The following is a 25,482-nucleotide window of genomic DNA, read 5'->3' on the forward strand; positions in this document are numbered from 1 at the left end:
AGAATGGATAAGTGACCTGGAAGATTAAATACTGGGAATAACTACCACAGAGCAGAATAAAGAAAAAAGAATGAAAAGAATTGAGGACAGTCTCAGAGACCTCTGGGACAACATTAAACATACCAACATTCGAATTATAGGGGTCCCAGAAGAAGAAGAGAAAAAGAAAGGGACTGAGAAAATATTTGAAGAGATTATAGTTGAAAACTTCCCTAATATGGGAAAGGAAATAGTCAATCAAGTCCAGGAAGTACAGAGTCCCATACAGGATAAATCCAAGGAGAAACACACCAAGACACATACTAATCAAACTATCAAAAATTAAATACAAAGAAAAAATATTGAAAGCAGCAAGGGAAAAACAACAAATAACACACAAGGGAATCCCCATAATGTTAACAGCTGATCTTTCAGCAGAAACTCTGCATGCCAGAAGGGAGTGGCAGGGCATATTTAAAGTGATGAAAGGGAAAAACCTACAACAAGATTACTCTACCCAGCAAGGATCTCATTCAGATTCAACAGAGAAATTAAAATCTTTACAGACAAGCAAAAGCTAAGAGAATTCAGCACCACCAAACCAGCTTTACAACAAATGTTAAAGGAACTTCTCTAGGCAGGAAACACAAGAGAAGGAAAAGACCTATAATAACAAACCCAAAACAATTACAAAAATGGTAATAGGAACATACATATCGATAACTACATTAAATGTAAATGGATTAAATGCTCCAACAAAAAGGCATCTACTGGCTGAATGGATACAAAAACAAGACCTGTACATATGCTGTCTATAAGATACCCACTTCAGTCCTAGGGATACATACAGACTGAAAGTGAGGGGATGGAAAAAGATATTCCGTGCAAATGGAAATCAAAAGAAACCTGGAGTAGCAATTCTCATATCAGACAAATCGACTTTAAAATAGAATCAATCCAAGAAGAAGATATAACAATTGTAAATATTTATGTATCCAACATAGGAGCACCTCAATACATAAGGCAAATGCTAACAGTCATAAAAGGGGAAATCGAAAGTAACACAATAATAGTACAGGACTTTAACACCCCACTTCCACCAATGGACAGATCAACCAAAATGAAAATAAAGAAGGAAACACAAGCTTTAAATGATACATTAAACAAGATGGATTTAATTGATATATATAGGACATTCCGTCCAAAAACAACAGAATACACTTTCTTCTCAAGTGTTCATGGAACATTCTCCAGGATAGATCATAGCTTGGGTCACAAATCAAGCCTTGGTAAATTTAAGAAAATTGAAATCATATCAAGTATCTTTTCTGATCACAGTGCTATGAGACCAGATATCAATTACAGGAAAAAAAACTGTAGAGGATACAAACAGATGGAGGCTAAACAATACACTACTAAATAACCAAGAGATCACTGAAGAAACAAAAGAAGAAATTTAAAAATACCTAGAAACAAATGACAATGAAAACACAACAGCCCAAAACATATGGGATGCAGCAAAAGCAGTTCTAAGAGGGAAGTTTATAGTGATACAATCCTACCTCAAGAAACATCTCAAATAAATAACCTAACCTTACACCTAAAGCAATTAGAAAAAGAAGAACAAAAAAACCCAAAGTTAGCAGAAGGAAAGACATCATAAAGATGAGATCAGAAATAAATGGAAAAGAAATGAAGGAAACATGAGCAAAGATCAATAAAATTAAAGCTGGTTCTTTGAGAAGATAAACGACATTGCTAAACCATTAGTCAGACCCATGAAGAAAAAAGGGAGAAGACTCAAATCAACAGAATTAGAAATGAAAAAGCAGAAGTAACAACTGACACTGCAGAAATACAAAGGATCATGAAAGATTACTACAAGCAACTATATGCCAATAAAATGGACAACCTGGAAGAAATGGACAAATTCTTAGAAAAGCACAACCTTCGGAGACTGAACCAGGAAGAAGTAGAAAATATAAACAGACCAATCACAAACACTGAAACTGAAACTGTGATAAAAAATCTTCCAACAAACAAAAGGCCCGGACCTGATGGATTCACAGGAGAATTCTAATCAACATTTAGAGAAGAGATAAAACCTATCCTTCTCAAACTCTTCCAAAATATAGCAGAGGGAGGAATACTCCCAAACTCATTCCATGAGGCCACCATCACCCTGATACCAAAACCAGACAAAGATGTCACAAAAAAAGAAAACTACAGGCCAATATCATTGATGAACAGAGATGCAAGAATTCTCAACAAAATACTAGCAAACAGAATCCAGCAGCACATTAAAAGAATCATACACCATGACCAAGTGGGGTTTATCCCAGGAATGCAAGGATTCTTCAATATACGCAAATCTATCAATGTGATAAACCATATTAACAAATTGAAGGAGAAAAACCATATGATCATCTCAATAGATGCAGAGAAAGCTTTCGACAAAATTCAACACCCACGTATGATAAAAACTCTCCAGAAAGTAGGCATAGAAGGAACTTATCTCAACAAAATAAAGGTCATATATGACAAACCCACAGCCAACATCATTCTCAATGGTGAAAAACTGAAAGCATTTCCACTATCAGGAACAAGACAAGGTTGCTGACTCTCACCACTATTATTCAACATAGTTTTGGAAGTTTTAACCACAGCAATCAGAGAAGAAAAGAAACAAAAGGAATCCAAATCGGAAAAGAAGATGTAAAACTGTCACTGTTTGCAGATGACATGATACTATACATAGAGAATCCCAAAGATGCTATCAGAAAACTACTAGAGCTAATCAATGAATTTGGTAAAGTAGGAGGATACAAAATAAATGCACAGCAATCTCTTGCACTCCTATACACTAATGATGAAAAATCTGAAAGAGAAATTAAGGAAACACTCCCATTTACCACTGCAACAAATGAATAAAATACCTAGGATTAAACCTACTTAAGGAGACAAAAGACCTGTATGCAGAAAACTATAAGACACTGATCAAAGAAATTAAAGATGATACAAACAGATGGAGAGATATACCATGTTCTTGGATTGGAAGAATCAACATTGTGAAAATAACTATACTACCCAAAGCAATCTACAGATTCAATGCAATCCCTATTAAACTACCGATGGCATTTTTCACAGAACTAGAACAAAAAACTTCACAATTTGTATGGAAACACAAAAGACCCCAAATAGCCAAAGCGATCTTGAGAAAGAAAAATGGAGCTGGAGGAATCAGGATCCCTGACTTCAGACTATACTCCAAAGCTACAGTAATCAAGACATATAGTAGTTGCACAAAAACAGCAATATAGATCAATGGAACAAGATAGAAAGACCAGAGATAAACCCACGCACATATAGTCACCTTATCTTTGATAAAGGAAGCAAGAATACACAATGGAGAAAAGACAGCCTCTTCAATAAATGGTGTTGGGAAAACTGGACAGCTACATGTAAAAGAATGACATTAGAACACTCCCTAACACCATATACAGTAATAAACTCAAAATGGATTAAAGACCTAAATGTAAGGTCAGACACTATATATAAAATTCTTAGAGGAAAATATAGGCAGAACACTCTATGACATATATCACAGCAAGATCTTTTTTGGCCCACCTCCTAGAGAAATGGAAATAAAAACAAAAATAAACAAATGGGACCTACTGAAAGTTAAAAGCTTTTGCACAGCAATGGAAATCATAAACAAGATGAAAAGACCACCCTTAGAATGGGAGAAACTATTTGCAAACGAGGCAGCTGACAAAAGATTAATCTCCAAAATATACAAGCAGCTCATGCAGCTCAATAACAAAAAAACAAACAACCCAATCCAAAAATGGGCAGACGACCTAAATAGACATTTCTCCAAAGAAGACATACAGATTGCCAACAAACACGTGAAAGTATGCTCAACATTACTAATCATTAGAGAAATGCAAATCAAAACTACAATGAGGTATCACCTCACACCAGTCAGAATGCCCATCATCAAAAAGCTACAAACAATAAATGCTGGAGAGGGTGTGGAGAAAAGGGAACCCTCTTGCTCTGTTGGTGGGAATGTAAATTGATACAAGCACTATGGAGAACAGTATGGAGGTTCCTTAAAAAACTAAAAATAGAACTACCATATGACCCAGCAATCTCACTACTGGGCATATACCCTGAGAAAACCATAATTCAAAAAGAGTCATGTACCCCAATGTTCATTTCAGCATTATTTACAATAGCCAGGACATGGAAGCAACCTAAGTGTCCATTGACAGATGAATGGATAAAGAAGATGTGGCACATATATACAATGGAATATTACTCAGCCATAAAAAGAAATGAAATTGAGTTATTTGTAGTTAGGTGGATGAACCTAGAGTCTGTCAAAGAGTGAAGTAAATCAGGAAGAGAAAAACAAATACTGTATGCTAACACATATATATGGAATCTAAAGGAAAAAAATGGTTCTGAAGAACCTAGGGGCAGGACAGGAATAAAGATGCAGATGTAGAGAATGGACTTGTGGACACGGGGAGAGGGAAGGGTAAGCTGGGATGAAGTGAGAGAGTGGCATGGACATATATACACTACCAAATGTAAAATATATGGCTAATGGGAAGCAGCCGCATAGCACAGGGAGATCAGCCTGGTGCTTTGTGACCACCTAGAGGGGTGGGATAGGGAGGGTGGGAGGGAGATGAAAGAGGGAGGGGATATGGGGATATATGTACACATATAGCTGATTTACTTTGTTATACAGCAGCAATTCACACAACAATGTAAAGCAATTATACTCCAGTAAAGATGTTAAAAAGATAAAGAAAACAAAATAAAATACACTTAGCCCCACTTTATATCACAAATATTTTAAAAATATTGAATAATCAATTTTTAAACAAATTCATTGCATTTGTGATGTACCAGGAATTCAGAATAGTCAAATAAAGCAATGATTAAGTCTCTGAAAAAAAAATTAAAAAAAAAAAAAAACTGGGCTAGGATTGTACATCGAAACAAACTCAGCCTTTTAAAATTCCACAAAAGGAGGGCAGTGGAAGGAAAAGTCGATCAGCCTCAAACACCTGGTGAAGGAAGAGGCACATTTTGTAATATGAGATTCAAGGGCTGGTGGGTTTACCATTGAGATCTGACACCAGGGGAAGGTAGGTCAAGTCTACAAGTGCTGACGATTCAAACACAGAATTAAATTCAAAGTCATGGAGTTCGGTATTTACCTGTATAGCAGCAGCAGAAATCGTAGAAGAGCCAAGACCTGTTTTTGATGCCAGAACCATCAGAATGCTTAAGGCGCTGGGGTCAACAGCTATGTTTTCCCCTTGACTCTTAAAAATTGTAGATTTTCTTGAATGTACTTAAAATTAATAACCTGATATTCCCTGGTAAAGACTATATTTATATAGCCTTCATTTCACTCTGCAAAGAGCTGAGTCATACAGATGAAATGTAAAAAAAATTAAAATAAAATGAGCCCAGCTTTCTGGTCACTAAAGTCACCTAAGCTGACTTTGCTCAGGAATCCCTTAATTTATCCATCAATTCTTTATTTATACCTCTTTATTTCAAAAAGGTATTTGAATGTGCTTGCAGTGTAAGATACAATTATTAAAAAGGATAAAGGAACAAGGACGTTGTGATGAGGGCAGAAAGACAGCTGTAATAGCTATCTAAGCTAAAGATTTTTACTGAAAATAAAAATAAAAACATGATTTTGTTTTGACCTTCTTGGTAGCCAAGGCAAATAGAGAAAGATAATTAATAGGAACTTGGGGCAGGGTCTTGGGCCTCAACTCCTTCTGCCATTCCTCTTTTCTTGGGGTTTCCAAGGTAGAGACCTGTCCTTGGAATGGGAAACCAAGATCCACTGTATATAGCTGACTAAGCCTTCAGTCCTGCCCAGGGCAGGGTTCCTAAGTACAGAGTCATTAACAGGCTGGGCTTAGGCCAGGAGTACTAAATGAACGTCCTAGTACCAGGATGGCCAGATCTACAGAGCAGCCATCCATTGATCCAACCTGAAGGATGGCTGGGACGGCTATTCTACCTCCAGGAGACGGAATTTGCTCTGAGTTGTAGCTCACATGGAAAAAAGGCAAAATGGAGCAAGGATACTGGGTTTTTGTCTTTCAGGCAAGAATCTTTAAGGACCAGTGGGTAACCTTGGCTCTGGACATGGTAGGCAGAGTTCTAAGATGATCTCCATGAACTTTGTCCCCTGATGCTGTTCCCATGCAGAAGTTTTCTCTGGCTCATGGTGGGGGAACTCAGAGATTTGAAGCATGAGAAGGATTTGACAAACTGTGCCTGGCTTCGAGGATGGAGGGGCCACACACCAAGGAATGCAAGTGGCCTCTAGGAGCTGAGAGCACCCAGATCCTCCTCCCACCCCTGGGTGACAGCCAGCATGGAAATGGAAATCTCACTCACAAGGAAACTGATGCCTGTCAAAAGCCTGAAAGATCTAGAAAGTGAATTCCTCCCCAGAGCCTCCAGATAAGCCATCAAAGCCAACACCTTGATTTTGGCTGTAGGACCAAGACCTGACCAAGCCTTCCAACCTACAGAACATGAGCTAATAAATGGGTGTTATCTAAAGCCACGGTGGTCATTTGTTATGCAGCAACAGAAACCGAACTGTTGGATCAATCAGATTAGTGACACCTTCCTTCTTGGAAGAGAGAGCTAAGAAAGTGTGGGGTCAAAGGGGGACTTGGAATGGGAAGAAGTGTTTAGCATTCTCCCAAAACATAAAGGAACAAAGTCCTCATTGCTTAATGAAGAAAACTAACTGCTTCATTATTTTGTATAAATTTTCTCTTAGCATTAAACTAAATAAAATTATCATTTCAAAATTTTCAAGTATAGGATACTGCATAAAATAATAGAGAATGACTTCAGTAGAGTTTATGAAGATATTTAGAAACTATTATACATTTTATATATCATCTCTTGATAAAAAGCTAAGGGCCAAAAAAGAAGAATCAAATATGATTCTTTGAAGGTGCTAAAGTTGTTTTACTATCTTGATGGAGGGATAGAACTTAGAGAATCAAGAGCAGTTGGAGTTCAGTATGTTAAACAAAGAAAAGGAGGCTGCTCTATATTGTGGTTGTACCTCAGCAGCTGAAATCATCTCAGGGTGACTGCTAGGGTTTGGTGGAAACACAACTAAGGTAAAAGAATATTTCTCCAACTTTAAAGAAGAGAAAAATCTCTTGAGTCCCTACAAAGGCATCTCATTAAGAAACCATGACTTAAAGTTACTCTTAAGAGTAAGAGAATATTTTTCAGTTATGGATTAAGTAAGTTTTATCCCTGTAACTGATAAAGGCTTGTTTTGTTTTGTTTTGTTTCAGAAAAATCTCAAAATGAAAACTCAACTTTTCAATAGCTTTTGTAAAAGTAGTGAACTTCTGAGAACTTTCATCTAAAGGGATATATGATATCCCAAATATCAATGGCTGATAAGTAGGGTCTGGTTAGTGGGCAACTTGACACTGAGGCTTCTGGCAAGTTTCCTAATGTGCAGTGATTGTACCGTTGACAAGAGAAGCCAAAATGACATTAAAAGAGCCTGTATCCTTAACCATATGGAAGACGAGTCCACCTCTGCAAAGAAGAAAGTAACAAGAATAGCCCCCAAACAGTCAGAAAAACATGGCTCTATTATTGGGGGGGGGGGGCTGGTACATTTCTAGTGTTTTGCCATTATATATAACGCCTTCCAAATGTCAAATGACACCAAATTACAACAATACTCTTAGGGATCTAGTTTTGTCTCCTAATCTCCCATTTTATTTCCCAACTCTCAGTGATTATAAGTCTCAAGTCTCCAGGGGATGGTAGTAAAGAGGTTGCTTCTCCATCTGACAAGTTATTAAACCAAGTTATTAGAATTAAACATGTACAATAAGGATTAAGAAAGTGTAGAGAAAGATATTCAGAATTATCTCTCGGCACATGTTCAAGGCCACGCTATTTGGAAAGTGTATAGATCCTGTTCTTAAACAAAACATGGGCAGCTGCTCCTGGTCATAGAATTTGGCAGCAACCGCTCAGCACTGGTCATAGCAGATCAGTTCCAGGACGATTAGCGTCAAGTTAAATAAGACAAAACAACATGCAATTTAGCTGAGACCAATATAATGAGTCTCAAGTCCACAGATTAAAATGCAGCACAAGGGAGTTCTCTGGTGGTCCAGTGGTTAGGACTTGGCGCTCTCACTGCCGGGGCTCGGGTTCCACCCCTGGTTGGGGAACTAAAAAAAGAAGCAGCACAAGGCCTGGGGAAAACAACTGCAGCAGATTGGCTAGAGCGAAATTCCTTCTCCTTGGCTGACGCTGACAGGGTGTCTCTATCAGTATGTGTTCTAGAAACTGGAATGGAGGCTGGTGCAAACCAACAGGCTCTCCATTCAGAGCGAGAACAGTCCGAGGAAAGACAACCTAACTTCTGCTCTGCTGGCGTTCGGAAGCTGAGGGACTTTTTAAAAGTCTCAGTTAAGCTACAAATATAAGTTGGAGCTACAGGTTGCTGATGGAGAAAATATTCACTTATGCGGTTGTGTAAAAATAAATAAATTGGACTCATTTTTCCTCTATTCAGCAGAGATGAAAAAAAAAATTACCTGTGATTGAGATAATGCTCCAGACCCTTTGCTTTCTTGTGAAAGAAAAAAACGGACTGACATGAGGAGCTCCTGAATGCAGCGGCGAAATTCTTCCTCATTCTGTCCGCCGGTGGCGAGGGAAAACAGCCTTCGAGACTGAACGATATACTTAAAAATATATTCTTGGGCCTTAAAACAAAAGTTTTAAAACATTAGTTTCAAAGGAAACCAAAGGTATTTATTTGACAATGACACAGCACAAAAACCATAGCACAACATTAGACTTTTAAAATATTGACTTAAATACTAAGGCCCTGTGAGATTTTTGAACAGTATTTACTTGTAGGGAAAGAGCCATTTTTCTCTGATGCCTAATGAGAGAAAACGTATAGATAATTTTTAAATTCTACGTAATTCTTGAGAGGTATGAACATTAAATGTTTCTGACCCTCAGATGATTTTTTAAATTTAATCAACAAATCTGTTTTTCAAAAATTATTTTGCTTTGCTGGTAGGTACTCTTGCCACTTGCATTTTACCTTCAATTGGTCCAAAATGACAAATTTATAATGAGTAAAGTGCTTGTTTTTTAAAATGTACACCTGTTTACTTTTATCTACTAACATCAAATAGGGTATACTCAATTACAGAAATCAAAAGACTGCCAGAGCTGTTATGGACAATCCTTTTAAGAATCTATATTCTTTACAAACATGTTTGCAGGTAAGGTATCAACATCTCCATATATACTGAGCACATAGGGCCCAGAGATATGGGCAGTGTTAAACCATGATAGCCAGTAAAACCTCAGGTTTCCTCACTGTGATCCCTGCTAAGCCATCCTATTATCCTCTCTTAGGACAAATGGCCCTCAGATGGTCTCTGTCAGGGTGGTGGAAGCAAGAGCCAGGAACTTCTAAGCTTAACTGCCCATCTGCAGTCTTCTTTTCAACCCTTCCTCCTGCCAATCCTAGACTTCAAGTGTTCAGAGCCCAGAGGAGTAAGGATTCAATGCCAGGCAGGTTCCAGTGGGCAAGCTTGGCAAAGTCCCTTTCAAATTTCATCAGCTCTGGAGTAGCCATAAACTGATTAAGATCCTTGAATTGGAATGTCAGTAATACATCATCACCAGTTACTGTCTGTGTAGAGGAAACCAATTCGTTTAGGCATCACCACACAACAGCACTGTTAGACGGTGATCTGTTTTTGACAGCGTGTCATTACCTTCAACACCTCCTGGATGTGCTCTTGTCTCTCCGCTTCTGTGATCCTGTCCACATACCACTTGAGCACTTTGATGAGATCTCTAAAATACAAGGAGACATGCAGAAGGTAGAATTGCTCTCATTCTCAATTAAATGCCAACAAATCAAATGCTTATGTTTATCATGAGGAGGCTTCATTTCCCAACAGTTCTCACATTTTTCTGTCAAACTGCCATAACATAATAATTTTACAAAGTCTGCCTATCAACATCACTACCCCTTTTTTGAAGCTGAAGAGAGAAACAACACTTCCTCCCAGCGAGATTCCTTTCAATCTGGACATATTCCATCGGCCCTGCTGTTTCTGGCAGTGCTTCCAATGGGTGAACACAAATATCTGAGAAAAGGACTCTGGCCAAGGGAGTGCCTGAATATGACTGTCATGGTCAATCTTGGACAACTGCTAATTGGGATTTCCTCCCCAGCGACTACGTAAACAGTTGGATGAAATATTCGGCTGGAGGCAAAAGGGGGTGTGCGGAGGGATGAAGGTAATACCTCCCCATTTCAAAGCACACCCCCATGGAGTTATCAAGCCAATTCTCTGACCTGTGGGAAGAATGAGGCTTACTGTCAAAGTATGCCTTAGTAATTTCCAGAAAACCCAAGCCTCATTGTTTTAAGAAACAAAAATTGAATTAACCTCCACCCCCCCAAATTCTCAAGATTGCAGTTGTGTGACCGTTAACACTGGTCAGTTCTTGGTTTCTAGGAAACAGAGCAGTTTTAAAAAATGCTCCTCTTTTCTGTCAGGAGAGAATCCATGGATGTGCCAGTAGGTAGACGCTGCTGGGAGTGCTATTTTGAAGATGATCTGTCGGTGAGTTTCTGGCCACCCACAGCTCAAGACGATTCCACAGGCCTTATTAGGACTTATTAGCTGCCTTCCTGGCCAACCTGAAATTTAGAAATTACACCCTCTTTCTCTACCTTCCAATGATAGTCTCAGTTGGAGGTGGTGACCACCTCACACCAGAGCCCAAATTGTTAGGCCAAGAGGCAAAGTTGGGCCAACATTTCAAAACTATCCCTGTTGTTACATTTCACCCTCTCATGTTGGCAGAGGGTCAAGTCTTGCAAAAATTACTCCATTCATTTAAACGCCAGAGGCGTAAATCTTACCAGGCCATGGTGGGGAATACCCAAAGGAACGGGATCAAACACTTAATTGATTACCTACTATCTTTTATACAATACATAGATGGGGAAACCCTGATTCCATGCTCTTTAAACACACCTCTGAGAATAGATGATTGTGCATGTACATACCTATAGGTGCTTAAAGTATAAGGTAAAAACTTTGGCAGAATAGCAATGACAACAGTGTAATGGGGAGATAGAACTTTGGGGTACATTTCAGGGCTGTATTTAAGCAAGGCCCCAAACCAGGAAGATGTCATGATAGGACAGAAAGAGGGACATTGTCACCTTCTGGCAACTATCACCTGGGCCACGTGGAGGCAGGAACCAGCTAAAGCATGTCATTATTCATTCACTTTTAGCCTTGCTTGCATTATCTGAGCTGACAGGAACGGACCAGCAGTTAAAATGGCAGCTGGTAACAAAGGGTAGAGTCCAATGACTGAACTGCTTGCAGCCAGGGACCAGGTCTTCATATGATCAGCACAAAGCACAGTGCCTGGTATGCAGTAGGCACTCAGTAAATATTAACAGATGAATGAACAAATGACTTTAAAATGGTATGATGGCAAAGATTCTTTTCCCATCATATTTCTTTCTTAAAGACATCTAGAATCATCAAGGAGTGTGATGATTAAATGGGGCTCTTGACAGCCAAAGTGAAATGACCAGATATTTTAGACTAAAGAATATCAAGTGAAACAGAGACAAGAAGAAAATACCTTATATTTTAGGTTTCAGGGATAGAATTCAGGAAGTTCCTTTTTTCCCCCTTTTAATCAAAATTAGTTCCAGCCATTAAAAGAAGGTGTGTGAGAAAGGAGGAAACTGTCTCAAGAGACCCTTCAGTGGTTGTGCTTCACTTCTTCCTACACTCCCTTTAAAATTTTCCTGTATAGTTGGTTCTGCTTTAAAAAGCTCAAAAGAAACTGCTTCTACACCAATTACAAGATAAAGGGCCTTACCTGTATGCAAGTGCCCCAGCAAAATGACTCTCAATATAAGTGTCCATTACAGGTTTAAAATGATGAAATTTGCTATCTTGCAGCAAATTTATTATGTGAACCTAAAAAAAAAAAAAAAAAAAATGGAGCTTTATAAAACTGAACACAAACCAAGATTTTTTTTTTGGTAGAGGGGAGGGGGAAGGTTTCTTTTCAAGTAAGCTCATGCTATTATGTGCACATTTATAAACAGCTTTAGGAAAGTCAAAATTAAGATATAATTAAAGTGAATTTAAACTCACCAAAGAATCAAACACTTTAGACCCATATTTTTGGGAATTTTCATCTAAAATTCCAAACAAGGTATCCAGTGTATCTTGCAGAAACTGTTGGATAAAGAAGTAAAAGCATAAATAAAATATCCTCTGTCCTTCCCCTCTAAATATTCTTTATCCCACCAATTTCCAAGAGAGGGATAACAAAATAGCATATATACCTTTACTATCTCTGAGCCATCAATTTCCTTTAATTTAGAGAGACAGCCTGTGATCTTGTCTGGGTGGGTTCTCCATTTCAAAAGATCAAGCATATCACCTTTCCAAACAGAAAAGGAAAATTAGTTGCCTTGATAGAGAACACGGAAGTGTTCTACTGTAAACGCTGAATTCTTACACACATTGCCTCTTGGTCACCCAAGTTGCAGGCTCCCAGGCCCTCCCACTAGGCCTCTGAATGGCATTTATTACAGTGTATTCTAATGATTTCTCCCTTCCCAATGCCCTTGACTTACAAACTCCTACTTATCGTTCAGTTCTCAGGCTAGCTATCTGTCTTTGCCCCCACTAGACTGTAAATTCCAGCAGAACAAGAAAGTGTGCGAGTTTGACCCTAACATAGTGCCAGCATCTGGAACAGGGCAGGCACATAGCAGGCACTTGGTAAATACTGGCTGAATGATTTTCTGCCTCCTCCCATTAAAGTGGGAGATTCTTGAGGGCTGGGAACCCACTTTATTCACATTTGTGCCCCCAGCATATAGCACTCTGCCTAGCAACAAATTCCACTCGGCAATGAAGGCCTTCTTGACAATGTGGCCCAAACCTGGCATGACTAGAAGGTCCCTGCACAGTGATGACAAAGCCAGTCAATTGTCAGACCATCTAGTGAGCCTTCGGACCTGAGAGGGCCAGTTCCTGGACTCCATGATCATCTTCCATCCTAGACTCTGGCCCAGCTCTTCAATTTCCTCCTTTCCCTGAACTGATAACACGTGGGTCCTGAGTCTAGCAGGGCCCTCAGGGAACCTCTTCACCTCCTGAGGGAATAAATCCTTCCCTCATCCTTCCTGGGCAGAAGGTCCTGAACATGGTGTCCAGCTTCACTGGTCTCCAAAGGGATCAGGGAGACGGTGGTGTCTGGAGGCCAATGAAAGCAGTGAGAACTGACAAGGCACGTGCGAGCAGGATGTGCCGCGGGCAGGGGAACCTGGCAGGGCTGGTCTCCTGGTGCTCAGTGGGGCTGAGAGACTAGAACGGCCAAGAGAGAAGCCAGGAGGGGTTTTCTACTTCAAAGCACTTGTTTCAAGAAAAACCCAAATGGGACTTGCTGAGAGACAGAAAGACCGATGTGGAAACAAGAAACAAACCAAACAAACACAATCCAAGAGATCAAGGAAGAGTAGTTATGATGAGAAAGAAAATATGATGTAGTGAATAAAGATGCGAAAAAAGCATAAGAATCTCAAGAGGAAATAGAAGCAAACTCTACCAAAGTCAGATTCAAAAGAAAAACTTTACAAACAACTTAAAAGAAAGAAATTTGGTACTAAATGAGAATATTTGCCTATAACAAATAGGGGTAAGAGGAAGAGGCAGATTCAGAACTAGAAAAATGAGGGAATTTTTTTCAATACTGACAGTGAAAAAGAGATTTATGACTATTTTCATAACAGAAAATCCTGAAAATGTTAAATATTCATGTCTAACTCAGACACCCTGGAGGTATGATTGAAACCTTTTAAAAAATGATTGGTCAGAGCTTCCCTGGTGGCGCAGTGGTTGAGAGTCCGCCTGCCGATGCAGGGCACACGGGTTCGTTCCCCGGTCCGGGAAGATCCCACATGCCACGGAGTGGCTGGGTCTGTGAGCCATGGCCGCTGAGCCTGCGCATCCGGAGCCTGTGCTCCGCAACGGGAGAGGCCACAGCAGTGAGAGGCCCGCGTACCGAAAAAAACAAAAACAAAAACAAAACAAAGATCTGTTGTGTGAGGAAACATTTTTTTTTTCCCTTAGCAAAATGTCATTGTTACAGAATTAAAATAAAAAATTTAAATACTTAAAAAAAAATTCATGTATGCCAAGAACTCAGAATCAAGTCAAAATTGTCATCTCTTGGGTCTCTGTTTTAGCCATTTGAAGATACATTAGTTGCAAATTTGGAGCTAGGACCTACTTCTGAAAAATGTGAATTTTATAAATTCCATTCAATTATCATTTACGTGTATACTGACTGTATGACTAATCTACCAAGAGCTATAAAATAGGTAGATGGCATGATCCCTACTTTTGTTTTTTTTTAATCACAATCTCAGGAAGAGACTGACTAAACCACCCATCACTGGGGGTAGGAAAGGGACGTAGGGAGTCAGTACCTGCACAAATGTTAGACTTAATTTAAGCACTGTTTTTATTTTCTCATAACTTTTTAAACAGTTGTGTTTAACAGTCCAAGGAAGCTGACAAACAAGTAAAGTAATTCCTTTTCTGATCCCCACTTTTAAGAAGCTTAAAATATCTACTTGATTTGGCAATCACAGACATCTAGCTGAGTGCTCTGGCCTCGGTATGCTATCTAAGAATGACATTGGAACACAGAGAGTGTGCAGACACACTTTAGAAACCCTGAAATGCAAATCTGCTCTAGGAAACTGTTCCTAGAGACCACATCACTTACTAAATGCCCAATTGTAATGGTAATGGGATCTGTAAACTTTCCAAGTCAAGTAAAATGAATACAAAGCAATTTAATTCCAATTTGGAACTGGATTACTTCTACACAGAGACATGTGTCTAGCATGTAAATTTCAGAAAGCTCAACTAACTTCCTTCCTCCTTCCCATGTCTGAAAAACACTATTCATTTCCTGCTTCATTTTGAGCTGTCTTACACTGACAAGGTTAATCAATGTCAAAATGATAATTAAGCACTTATTAGTCTTCAACAATGAGTCAAGCATTGCCTTCCATATAGTGAGATGTTTAATATAATGGTTTCATGAATAGTTTACTTACCTGAAAATGTTCTCTGCTTTTACAAAGTAGCAGCTTCTAATTATCAGGATTTTGTTCCCTCTGTCTTATGTTCACAATTCTAATATCCTAAACCCTAGAACTAGAAAAAGTGAAGGATGCAGGGCCTAATATTTTGACGGCGGATAATCTATTGTTAGATTTGTGTCATTGGCAGAATAATGGTCCCCAAAGGTGTCCGTATTCTAATCCCTGGAACCTGTGAATATGTTTATCTTGGCATGGCAAAAGAGATTTTACAGGTGTGATTAAGTTAAAGATCTTTTTTTTTTTTCCCGGTACGTGGGCCTCTCACTGTTGCGGCCTCTCCCGTTGCGGAGCACAGGCTCCGGCCGTGCAGGCTCAGTGGCCATGGCTCATGGGCCTAGCGGCTCTGCAGCATGTGGGATCTTCCCGGACCGGGGCACAAACCTGTGTCCCCTGCATTGGCAGGCGGACTCTCAACCACTGCGCCACCAGGGAAGCCCAAAGATCTTTTAAATAGGGGTATTATCCTGGATGATTTGGTGGGCCCACTCTAATCACAGGGGTTCCTAAAAGATGGAAGACGGTTAGAGTCAGAGAGATTTGAAGATGCTATGCTGCTGGTTTTGAAGATGGAGAAAGGGGCCAGGAGCCAAGGAATACAGGTGGTTCCTAGAAACTAGAAAAGGTAAGTAAAAGGATTCTCTCCAAGAGATTTCAGAGGGAATGTGGCCCTGCCGACACCTTGATTTAGGCCCCATGAAACTGACTGCAGACTTTTGACCTCCAAAATTGTAAGATAATAAATTATTGTTGCTTTAAGCCAGTAAGTTTACAGTAATCACTACAGCAGCAACAGATAACTAATACAAGCTGAAATAGTCTAATGGAGACAATCAATTAAATGTGAACTTAGACTCTATAACAGACACACAACTAATCCACATGGGATGAATAAAAATTCCACCGAAGGGAGTCACTAACATGTTGATTTTATTATCTTCATAACCTCCATGGGGTTAGACTGTTCCCACAAAAAATGCCTGAGGTAAATGCTTTATAGTCATTATAGAGATCTGTCAATGAAGGTTTTATTTAAGTAAAATCATTAACCACTGAATACTGATAAAGTCTGGTATAATGACATAACTTGGCAATAGCTACTTTCAGTCAGATTTACTAAAAATGAATTACGTAGTTGATTTTTAAAAATATTTCCCAAAAATAATTTTGGAAGGGGAGAAACAAAAGCCAAGATAAATGTGAAAGAATCATTTGCCATTTGCCAACTTCTACATAAATACTGTAGCAATGCATGACAAATAGAGCGGTATCTTAAAAGTGGTCATTATAACAATGCCGCAGTTTGCTTCTTTTCTCTTCCCATGTTCTAAGAAAAGAAATATATTTCTTACTATGTGACACAGAACAAAGAATTAATAACACCTACAAAAGTTTAAGCAGAGGAGCATTTTCTGACTCACAACACAGGGCCCTGACTTAGGATGGTTTGACTTAAGATTTTTTGACTTTACGTGGGTGTGAAAGTGATATGAAATCATTTAGAAACCATACTTCGAATTCTGAGTTTTGCTCTTTTCCTGGGTTAGCCACGTGCTAACACAGGTACAGTACCCTCTTGCGATGCTGGGCATTGAGCCCCAGCTCCCAGACAGCCATGTGATCTCGAAGGTAAACAACCAACACCAGTTACAACCACTCTGTACCTATACAACCATTCTGTTTTTCACTTTCAGTACAGTATCCAATAAATTACATGAGATATCCAACACTATTATAAAATAGGCTTTGTGTTAGATAATTTTGCCCAGTTGCAAGCTAATGTAAGTGTTCTGGGCATGTTTAATGTAGGCTAGGCTAAGCTATGATGTTTTGTAGGTTAGGTGTAATAAATGCATATTCTACTTACCTTATTCAAGTTACCATGGGTTTATCGGGATGTAACCCAATCCTAAGTCAAGGAAGAGCTGTGCCTTATTATGAAGTGATTCTCTTCAACATAATGAATCTGATTTTATTAATATGGCATTCAGGATGCTTTCCAGAAGGCTGACATGGCAACCATGAAGAACTCAAAAATGTTTAATTTGCTTCCTTCATTATAGACAATGTTTTCACGACAGTTTGCCAAGGAGAAGAGCTTGCTTTATTAATCATAACTTGCTAAACAATCACTGACATAAAAAGTAATGCTAGAACAGAAAAGCAATATCCATCTAATTAAACAAAAACCAGCCTTCACTCTGAAGTCTGCAATTAGCACTGTATATGGAGCTATAAAGCAAGAGAAATTAAGGTGGTGGTAATCCTGGTCTTTTTTTTTTTTTTTTAAAGCAGCTGGGTTTGACGGTTTATTTTGAAGAGTTGTGTACTTGGGTTCCAATACTGGGATAATTCTATAGTCCTTAAACTACATGCATTTAAGAGATCATTGGGTCACAATTGTTTTCATATTATTGGAAATCACAAACAGAAAGATCAACATTTTTTCTAGTGCAAAGTTATTATACATAACATTGATGTTTATTGAATATCCTATCAAAATTCACATGACTACTTAAATACAAGGGCTTTCAAATAAAACAGTATTATACATTACCGTTTTGTGTGAGTTTTGTGGAACAGAGAAAAGATGTTATCCAAAAAGACTCCTTCGTGGCCTTCATGGCTTGATTATTATTCCCAAGGAGAATGCCCTTGGAAAAAGGAAGTTTGAGGTAGCGGGTAGTATCCTGAAGATTTGTGTTTTCTTCACACTGCAAAAAATATTTTTAAAAATGGGATAGGGGAGAGAAGAGACCTCATGAGGATTATTAAGCATGATATCCATCTCTAGTGTTTATGAACTGGGAAATATTCCAAATATTATTACAAATAGAATTTGGCTTTTAAGTAAAATGCAACAAAAATGTCTAAGAGGAATTACGCACGGATTTTGGACTCAGACCCATTTGGGTTTGAATCCTATCTCTGTTACTTCCCACACAAGTAACTGTATCAAGTTGTTTAACCTCGTGATTTCCATTTTCTTTCTCTATAACCTCATTGTGCCGTCATGAGAATTAGATTACATAAGGCCTTTATCATAGAGCCTGAAACATTGGAAGTGCTCAAGAAATCATACTGCAGTGACCATCGCATTTAAAAGAAGTGCTTACATTCTTCCCACATCTCCTCTGAGGCGGATATTAAACAACTCCTTACTTTGAAAACTGGCAATTAAAGGACTCTGTATTTCAGGATAATCTAATAGCTCCACTATGTTGAGAAGTCTCTACAGAAAATGCCAGCCAACAAATGTAAAAGGAATTACAGGTTTTAAGAAATACAGTTTCACATTCCTAGTGTAATTCTTATTTTAGTCAATGATTGTCGCTAAGTGCTAAAACCAGCAGGAAAACCGTTGATGAGGAAATGAACATTCATATGATGCCACACAGGTTACCTCCTACTGGCCAGACGACAGACAGATGTCTGTCACGACAGATGCCCGTGGGGGGACTGGGTTGTCAGCCCTCAAATGCAGGGCAATGCAAAGAAACACATCATCGTCTGCAATGTGTTCTTACAAAGCTGTGGAACCTGAATCTGTTACACCTACAGGTTCAACTTCTACTTCACAGGAAATACGGGGGACAGAGCAACATGCTGAATGTTAGGGGGAAGCAACCAGACAAAGCCAGAGGCAGCACTTTCTGTAGGATGCTTGGCTTTGTACCTTCAAGTCAAGTTTTGTGAAAAAAAGGATTGTTCTAGACTTAAGAGATAGATAGCCAGATACAATGTAATGGTCCTGGATTTGGACAAACTTGCCGAGAAGGATTTTTTTTTTTTTAAATGTATACATTGACTAAGTTCTAGATGAGATTAAAGAAAAATTAATGATTGGAAAAGTCATTAACTGAGAAAAGGAAATTAAAAATATATATATAATGAAGCAATCTAGATATCCTTCAGTACATGAACAGATAAACTGTGGTACAACCAGAAAATGGAATACCATTCAGTGCTAAAAAGAAGTGAGCTACAAAGCCATGAAAAGACGTGGAGGAACCTTGATGCATATCACTAAGTGAAAGACGCCAATCTGAAAAGGCTACATACTGTATGATTCCAACTACGTGACATTCTAGAAAGGGCAAAACTATGGACACAGTAAAAAAGATCAGTGGTTGCCAGGGGTTTGGGGAGTAGGAGACAGGATGAACAGGCAGAGCACAGATTTTTCTAAGGCAGTATGATATTATCATGATGGATACATGTCACTATACATTTGTCCAAACCCACAGAATATACAAAACCAAGAGTGAACCCTACGGTACACTACGGACTTTGGGTGATGATGATGTGTCAGTGTAGGTTCACCCTTGGTAAAAAACGTACCATTCTGGTGAGTGATGTTGCTATTGGGGGAGGCTCCGTATGTGTGGAGGCAACGGGTGGAAGGGAAATCTCTGTACTTTACTCTCAACTTTACTGTACACTAAAACTGCTCTTTTAAAAAGTCTATTAAAAATATGTATCATTTGGGTAAACGAAGTCCATACAGAAAAACATTCAGAAAGATATACACTAAGGGGTGAACAGTTAACATTGTTTGGGTAATAACAGTCTGGTGTTTTAATTTTATTTATCTATATACTGCTTTTATAATGAAGGTGATTTTATATTAAAATTCTGAGAAAAAATATTATAACAGATACAGAGATGGTATAGCTTACCTTATTTTGAGTATAAACGTAGGAACCTTATTTCTTTAAATATTTTCAAGGCTAGTGTCTTGGGAACAGGTAGGAAATTAAGCACAGAATCCCTCTGGTTTTCTAGACTACTCTGTGTGAGTTACAAAAAATTTTTAATAATAAATCTTTAAGAAAGACCTCTCTAACAAGTTGAGAGAAACAGAATCAGAATATTACAAGATGTTCTTCCCAGCACACCTGTCCAGTAACGGGAGGACCAATGAACACAATAAACAGCCTCCATAACTCTCTTCTCATGTTATGACTCCAAATGCTTTCTTTTATTACTGCAAGATATTTCATTTAGACAGAAGAATGCATATATAGTTTAAAGAATAATTATAAAGTGAACACTTCAGATGCTTTCCTGAGAAAAAGTGCTTAGGCAAAGTAATGTTCTGGAACTTGGGGTCACCGCCCCCTCTCCTCAATCCTGTTCTTGGTATCAGGGCTTGGAGCACAGCAAGCTATAACTTGAGTCACAGCAACCCATACTGGACCTATTTCCTGCCTGGATCTGGTCTATGGGGTCAGAAACATGCTCTGGTCTGCCACCCCCAGCCTGACTTATGCTCCATTTGTCGAACCATACCTCCTATTGGGACTGAAGTCTCATGCAAACCCAGTCTAGACACTGTCTAGCTATTTCCAGACCTCCTCCCCAGAAGCTGGAGTATGCCCTGGCCTGGTATGCTCCATCTGTTCACAGAAATCCTGCCCCTACAGATAGATCTCTTAACCCCCTTCCCCCCCAGCTAACTAGCTGCCTGCTCTTGAGCACTTCTGGAAACCTCTTAGAATTCCTGCTTGCTGAGCTCATGTAGTTTAAATGGCAGTCAGGGACCAGTCACTGCTGTGTCGTGTCCATAGCGGGCACCGTGAATAGAAGCCTTGGCTGCCTTCACCGGGGCCAGTCACTGTGGCCAGGTCAGCGTCACCTTTTCTAGTTCACTGCACTTCTCTCCCAGCCTGGGGGACCAAGACCTCAGCATCGGAGTCTCTCTGATTCCAAGATGTGACACCTTGAGAGCTTCTTACAGCTAAACTCTATCACCCTTACTCAATGCAAAACACAGTAACTAATACAAACATTACTCTGGACACAAAAGTTATCTGAAGACCTTGCACCAACAATACTGGTGTGCATATGTGTGTGCTGTGTGTGTTGCTGTTGGTGTGGGGAGCAAGCGGGGGGTGGGTGGGTAGGAATTCTACCCTTAAATCCAGTAAAGAAAAGTACATAATTACCCTTTGGTCTCTGTGAACCCTTTACTATAATATTTACCAGGAGTTCAGAGCTGGTTTTTTTGTCCAGCAGGAGTCAAGGCCATACGCTAGGTATGGGGTTAGAGTTTTAATCTATTTCCAAAGAACTTAAGTGACCTACAGAGAAAATCTCATGGCCTATCTTTTCTTGTCCTCTGAGGTTTTCAGCATGCACCCATAACACATCACACAACACTGGAGCTTTTAAAGGCAATCCAAGCAACCACCATTTAGGCTAAGTACTCTGTGTGTATTTCCTTATTCTGATAATAATCCTATGAGGCAGGACATTGTAACCTGGGGAGCTTATGTGATTTGCTCAATATCACAGTATTAGTAACTATCAGAGGCAGGATCTGAACCAAAGTTTGTGCTTACAACTACTATACGACACAGTAGTTATGACTACAATGACTCTTCCATTGACTCTTCCATTGACTCTTCCAATGACTCTTGTTTTAACCAGGTTTTGAGTTTTGCTATAACAAATTTAAAATGTATCAATTTATAGATAACATACTGCTTGGTGGGTATGTCTAAGAAAGACCCCCCAAAAGTTCATTTTTCAAAAAAAAGGTATGTTTGTGGAAGACACCCTGGGAGAGAGCTTAGAGCGGTCTGTGGATCTGAAATAGTTTCATACATGAAGTGGCTATGAGTCCTACAGTGAAATGGCTAGTTGACGTTCTGAAACCACTCAGGGAGCAAAAGGGATCACGTGATCTGGATGCAGTGGGGAAGAGGGGCAGGTAGGAGCAGAGAAGGCATGACATGGGAGACTGGAAACACAACAGGTGAGATAGAGATCATTCGTTCAGTCACTTGATGAGGGAGAATTTATGGAAGAGAAATGAGGTTGAAGAGCAGTGAAGAATAGAAATGGGTTCCAGAAGATGGGCCTGTAAGGCAGGGGCAGTGGTCAGCAAGGGTTTAAGCCGAAAAGGTTATCCAGACTCCTAAGAGGAAATACACAGCTCACCAGCAGAAGCCAGGGAGTGAGCAAGAGTCAGCAGTGAATTCCTCGATTCTTCTGCCAGGTGGGAGAAGGGTCTGCACTGTGAGAACCACAGCATGGACGGGAGAAAACAAACAGGAATGAGCAATCTCCTTCCGGGTGAAGGGCTAAGAGTTAATGAAATCAAGGAAATGGAGCTGGTAAAGGACAGCATGGCACTGCCTGTGTTTTAATTGGAAAAACAGTACAAAGGAGTTATGGCTGGGTGTCTGAAGGCCTGCGAATCTGAGCAATGTAGGCTCGACACCAAGAAACTGCAGTTTTGCACAAAATTACACTGCATGTAGTTGATAGATGGTTTTGTCACCGCAGTGGAATCCAGTCACACCCCTAAACTACATGGAGGGTTAAATGTGGATCACTTGCATTCCGGGGAACACTTGGAACACAACTGATTCGGTGTTGGCATAGGGACGATTTTTTTCATCAAATCCAGTGCAGGCATGGAACAAGACAATATGGATATGAGAATAAGAAGGACTGTCCTCCCTGTCCTCTTGCGACAGACACAGACACAGCTAAAGTCTTCCTGTATAGATGTATGATGACAGAGAGATGAGGGAACGATTCACTGAGCCATTCTTTCTAGGAGAGACAAGGCGACATGACCACAGCCTCTTGAGGCTGCTACTGGATTGTGGGAACAAAACAATGTCATTGTCGTAGGAAAGGACAATTCTCTGTGTTTGCTTTGATAGGCTGGGATCTGTGCAAGTCATTTTAAAATGGCATGAAGTTAATTTATTACAAATTAGAGAAGAGGGAGAATAAAGCCAGCCCTTTGCTTTACTCGACATAAATCAGATCTGACAGGAGGGATGTGTTCCCTCAGATTCTTACAGAAGAGTTAAAATGCAGGCTATGTGGCAGCAGGAGTAGCCTCTGTCTTCTGTGAGATTATATAGCATGGTCACAGTCTATTTCTTTGTCCAGAATTAAAATCAGTTGGTATAGCATTAAATGTTGCATCACACCCCAGGCTACTTTTTGACCACTGTCCTAGGCACAAGAAAGAGATGCAATGGTCAGTCATAGACACTCTTCCAGAAATGTGGTATCTGCAATAATGCAAGCTATGTGATTGAGAGAAATAAATTAAAAATTTCTTCAGAAATACACTGGTACAGAGATTCATAGTATATTAATCAAATTAAGGGGCCTGTAATTTGCAGGAAGTAGAGAATTAAATTAAAAACTATAGTAATTTAGACAATCCAGTTGAAACGATATATTGCCAGTTAATTGAACCAATTGTGGCAGCAAAATACCTTCTTCTGGGGATACTTTCAATATGATTCGTCATCCTTAATGTCATTACTAAACATTTATTAAAGTCCTACTATTTGACAGTCCTTTAATTCGGTATAAGGAATGTAACAAGGAAATAAACACAGTCCCTGTCTGTGAGGGCATTACATGCCTGACCTCTGCATTCATCTGTTAATACTGATTACAAAGCTGTGATAAAGATCCCTGGATTCCAGCTCTGCCAGGGAAGGGAGAGGAAACCTTATGGGAAAGAGGCTATCTGACCTCAGTTGCAAAGAGTAAGGCTCGCCAGGCAGGTAAGGGAGAGAAAGGCAGGTTATGTGGAAGAAACGATACATAGAAAGACACTGGAGGAAAAACGTACATATATAAGACTATGGAGATACAGCAACTCAATGCAATGTGGGATCCTGGATTAGATCCTAGACTAGAAAAATGACATTACTGGAAAAACTTGTGAAATCTAAATAAGTTTTGTGTTAACAGTATTATACCAAGGTTAATTTAGTTTCAATAAATGTGCTATGGTTATGTAAGATGATAACATAAGGAGAAGTTGGGTGAAGGGTATATGGGAATTTTCTGTACTATTTTTGCAACTCTTCTGTGAGTCTAAAATAACTTAAAAAACAACTGTTTTAAAAAGTACAGGTGTAGTCAGACAGCTATATGTAGTTTAGTGTGGCTAAAGGCCGTGATTCTTTTCAGTAGCAAAAAAGCCTTGGGACTACCGTAAACATCTTAAATAAAAACTCAAGGTGATTCTGACACCTGGTTTAAATTCCCTAGATTAAAGTACTACCAAGGAGGGCTTCCCTGGTGGTGCACTGGTAGAGAGTCCGCCTGCCAATGCAGGGGACACGGGTTTGTGCCCCGGTCCGGGAAGATCCCACATGCCGCAGAGCCATGGCCACTGAGCCTGCGCATCCGGAGCCTGTGTTCCGCAACGGGAGAGGCCACAACAGTGAGAGGCCCGTGTACCGCAAAAAAAAAAAAAAAAAAAAAAAAAAAAGTACTACCAAGGAGGGGAGGTGGCACTGACTGGTCGTGAAACCAAGCATTTAGATATGGGGATGAGTGTGAGAAGTCAAGAAAAACTGCAGGGTTCTGTTCACCGCAGGAGACGATGGAGATGGCATAAAGAACTTAGTTTTGGACAAGCTGAGTTTGAGGCATCTCTGCTGAACCGAACTGAAGATGTTCAGTAGGCTGGTAAAAGTTCTGGGCTACAAGCCCATAGCTGGCTGTCAGCAGCAGAGATGCGGCAGGTTAATCCACAGAAGTGCATGAGATGGTGTCCAAGGATTAAATCCACGATAGCACCAACATTTAAGATGCAGATAAGATATAAACTAATATAGATATAGGATGGATACACAACAAGGTCCTACTGTATAGCACAGGGAACTATATTTAATATCCTGTGATAAACCATAATAGAAAAGAACATGAAAAAGAATAAGTGCGTGTATAGCTGGGTCACTATGCTGTACAGCAGAAATTAATACAACATTGTGAATCAATTATACTTCAGTAAAATTAAAAAAAAAAGATGCAGATAAGAGAGAAGAGTACTCAAAGGAGAAGAAGGATGAAACTAAGGTGAACACTGTCAGACAGACCATGGAATACGGGATTTTCAAGAAGGGTAATCAATAGTGTTTCATGCTACAGGGAAGTCAAATAAAGAAAGATTTAGAAAGGGTCCAGTAGTGTTGGCCCCCGCGTTAATGTTAGTGACCTCAAGGGAGAAACTTCATTTGAGCTGCGGGGACACAAATAGCCTGAGGAACAAATGGAAGAGAGTGGCGGGAAGTAGAGACAGTGAGTGAAGACTGGCCTTTCCTGCAGGTGGCTGAGATGGGAAGGGAAGAGGCAGTGTGGTAGCTATTACAATTTTGTTTGTCTTTAAAGAAAGAGGCTTGAGCATGTTAAAAAAT

At 39.6% G+C, this 25,482-nt stretch overlaps 1 protein-coding gene across 1 annotated transcript in view; it reads right to left on the reverse strand.

Annotated features, from left to right (window-relative positions):
* DOCK4 (dedicator of cytokinesis 4) overlaps window positions 1-25,482 on the reverse strand; it is a 480,919-nt gene that overhangs the window by 124,414 nt on the left and 331,023 nt on the right. The window contains exons 17-22 of the mRNA XM_029233259.1: window positions 17,850-18,006; window positions 12,455-12,552; window positions 12,261-12,344; window positions 11,980-12,080; window positions 9,834-9,915; window positions 8,628-8,798 (exon numbers count right to left, since the gene is read on the reverse strand). Coding sequence (XP_029089092.1) covers window positions 8,628-8,798; window positions 9,834-9,915; window positions 11,980-12,080; window positions 12,261-12,344; window positions 12,455-12,552; window positions 17,850-18,006 — 693 coding nt within the window. The remainder of the gene's footprint in view (window positions 1-8,627; window positions 8,799-9,833; window positions 9,916-11,979; window positions 12,081-12,260; window positions 12,345-12,454; window positions 12,553-17,849; window positions 18,007-25,482) is intronic.

This window comes from Monodon monoceros, unplaced genomic scaffold (genome assembly GCF_005190385.1).
Source record: "Monodon monoceros isolate NGI ecotype Baffin Bay Population unplaced genomic scaffold, NGI_Narwhal_1 Super_Scaffold_2, whole genome shotgun sequence".
NCBI lineage: Eukaryota > Metazoa > Chordata > Mammalia > Artiodactyla > Monodontidae > Monodon > Monodon monoceros.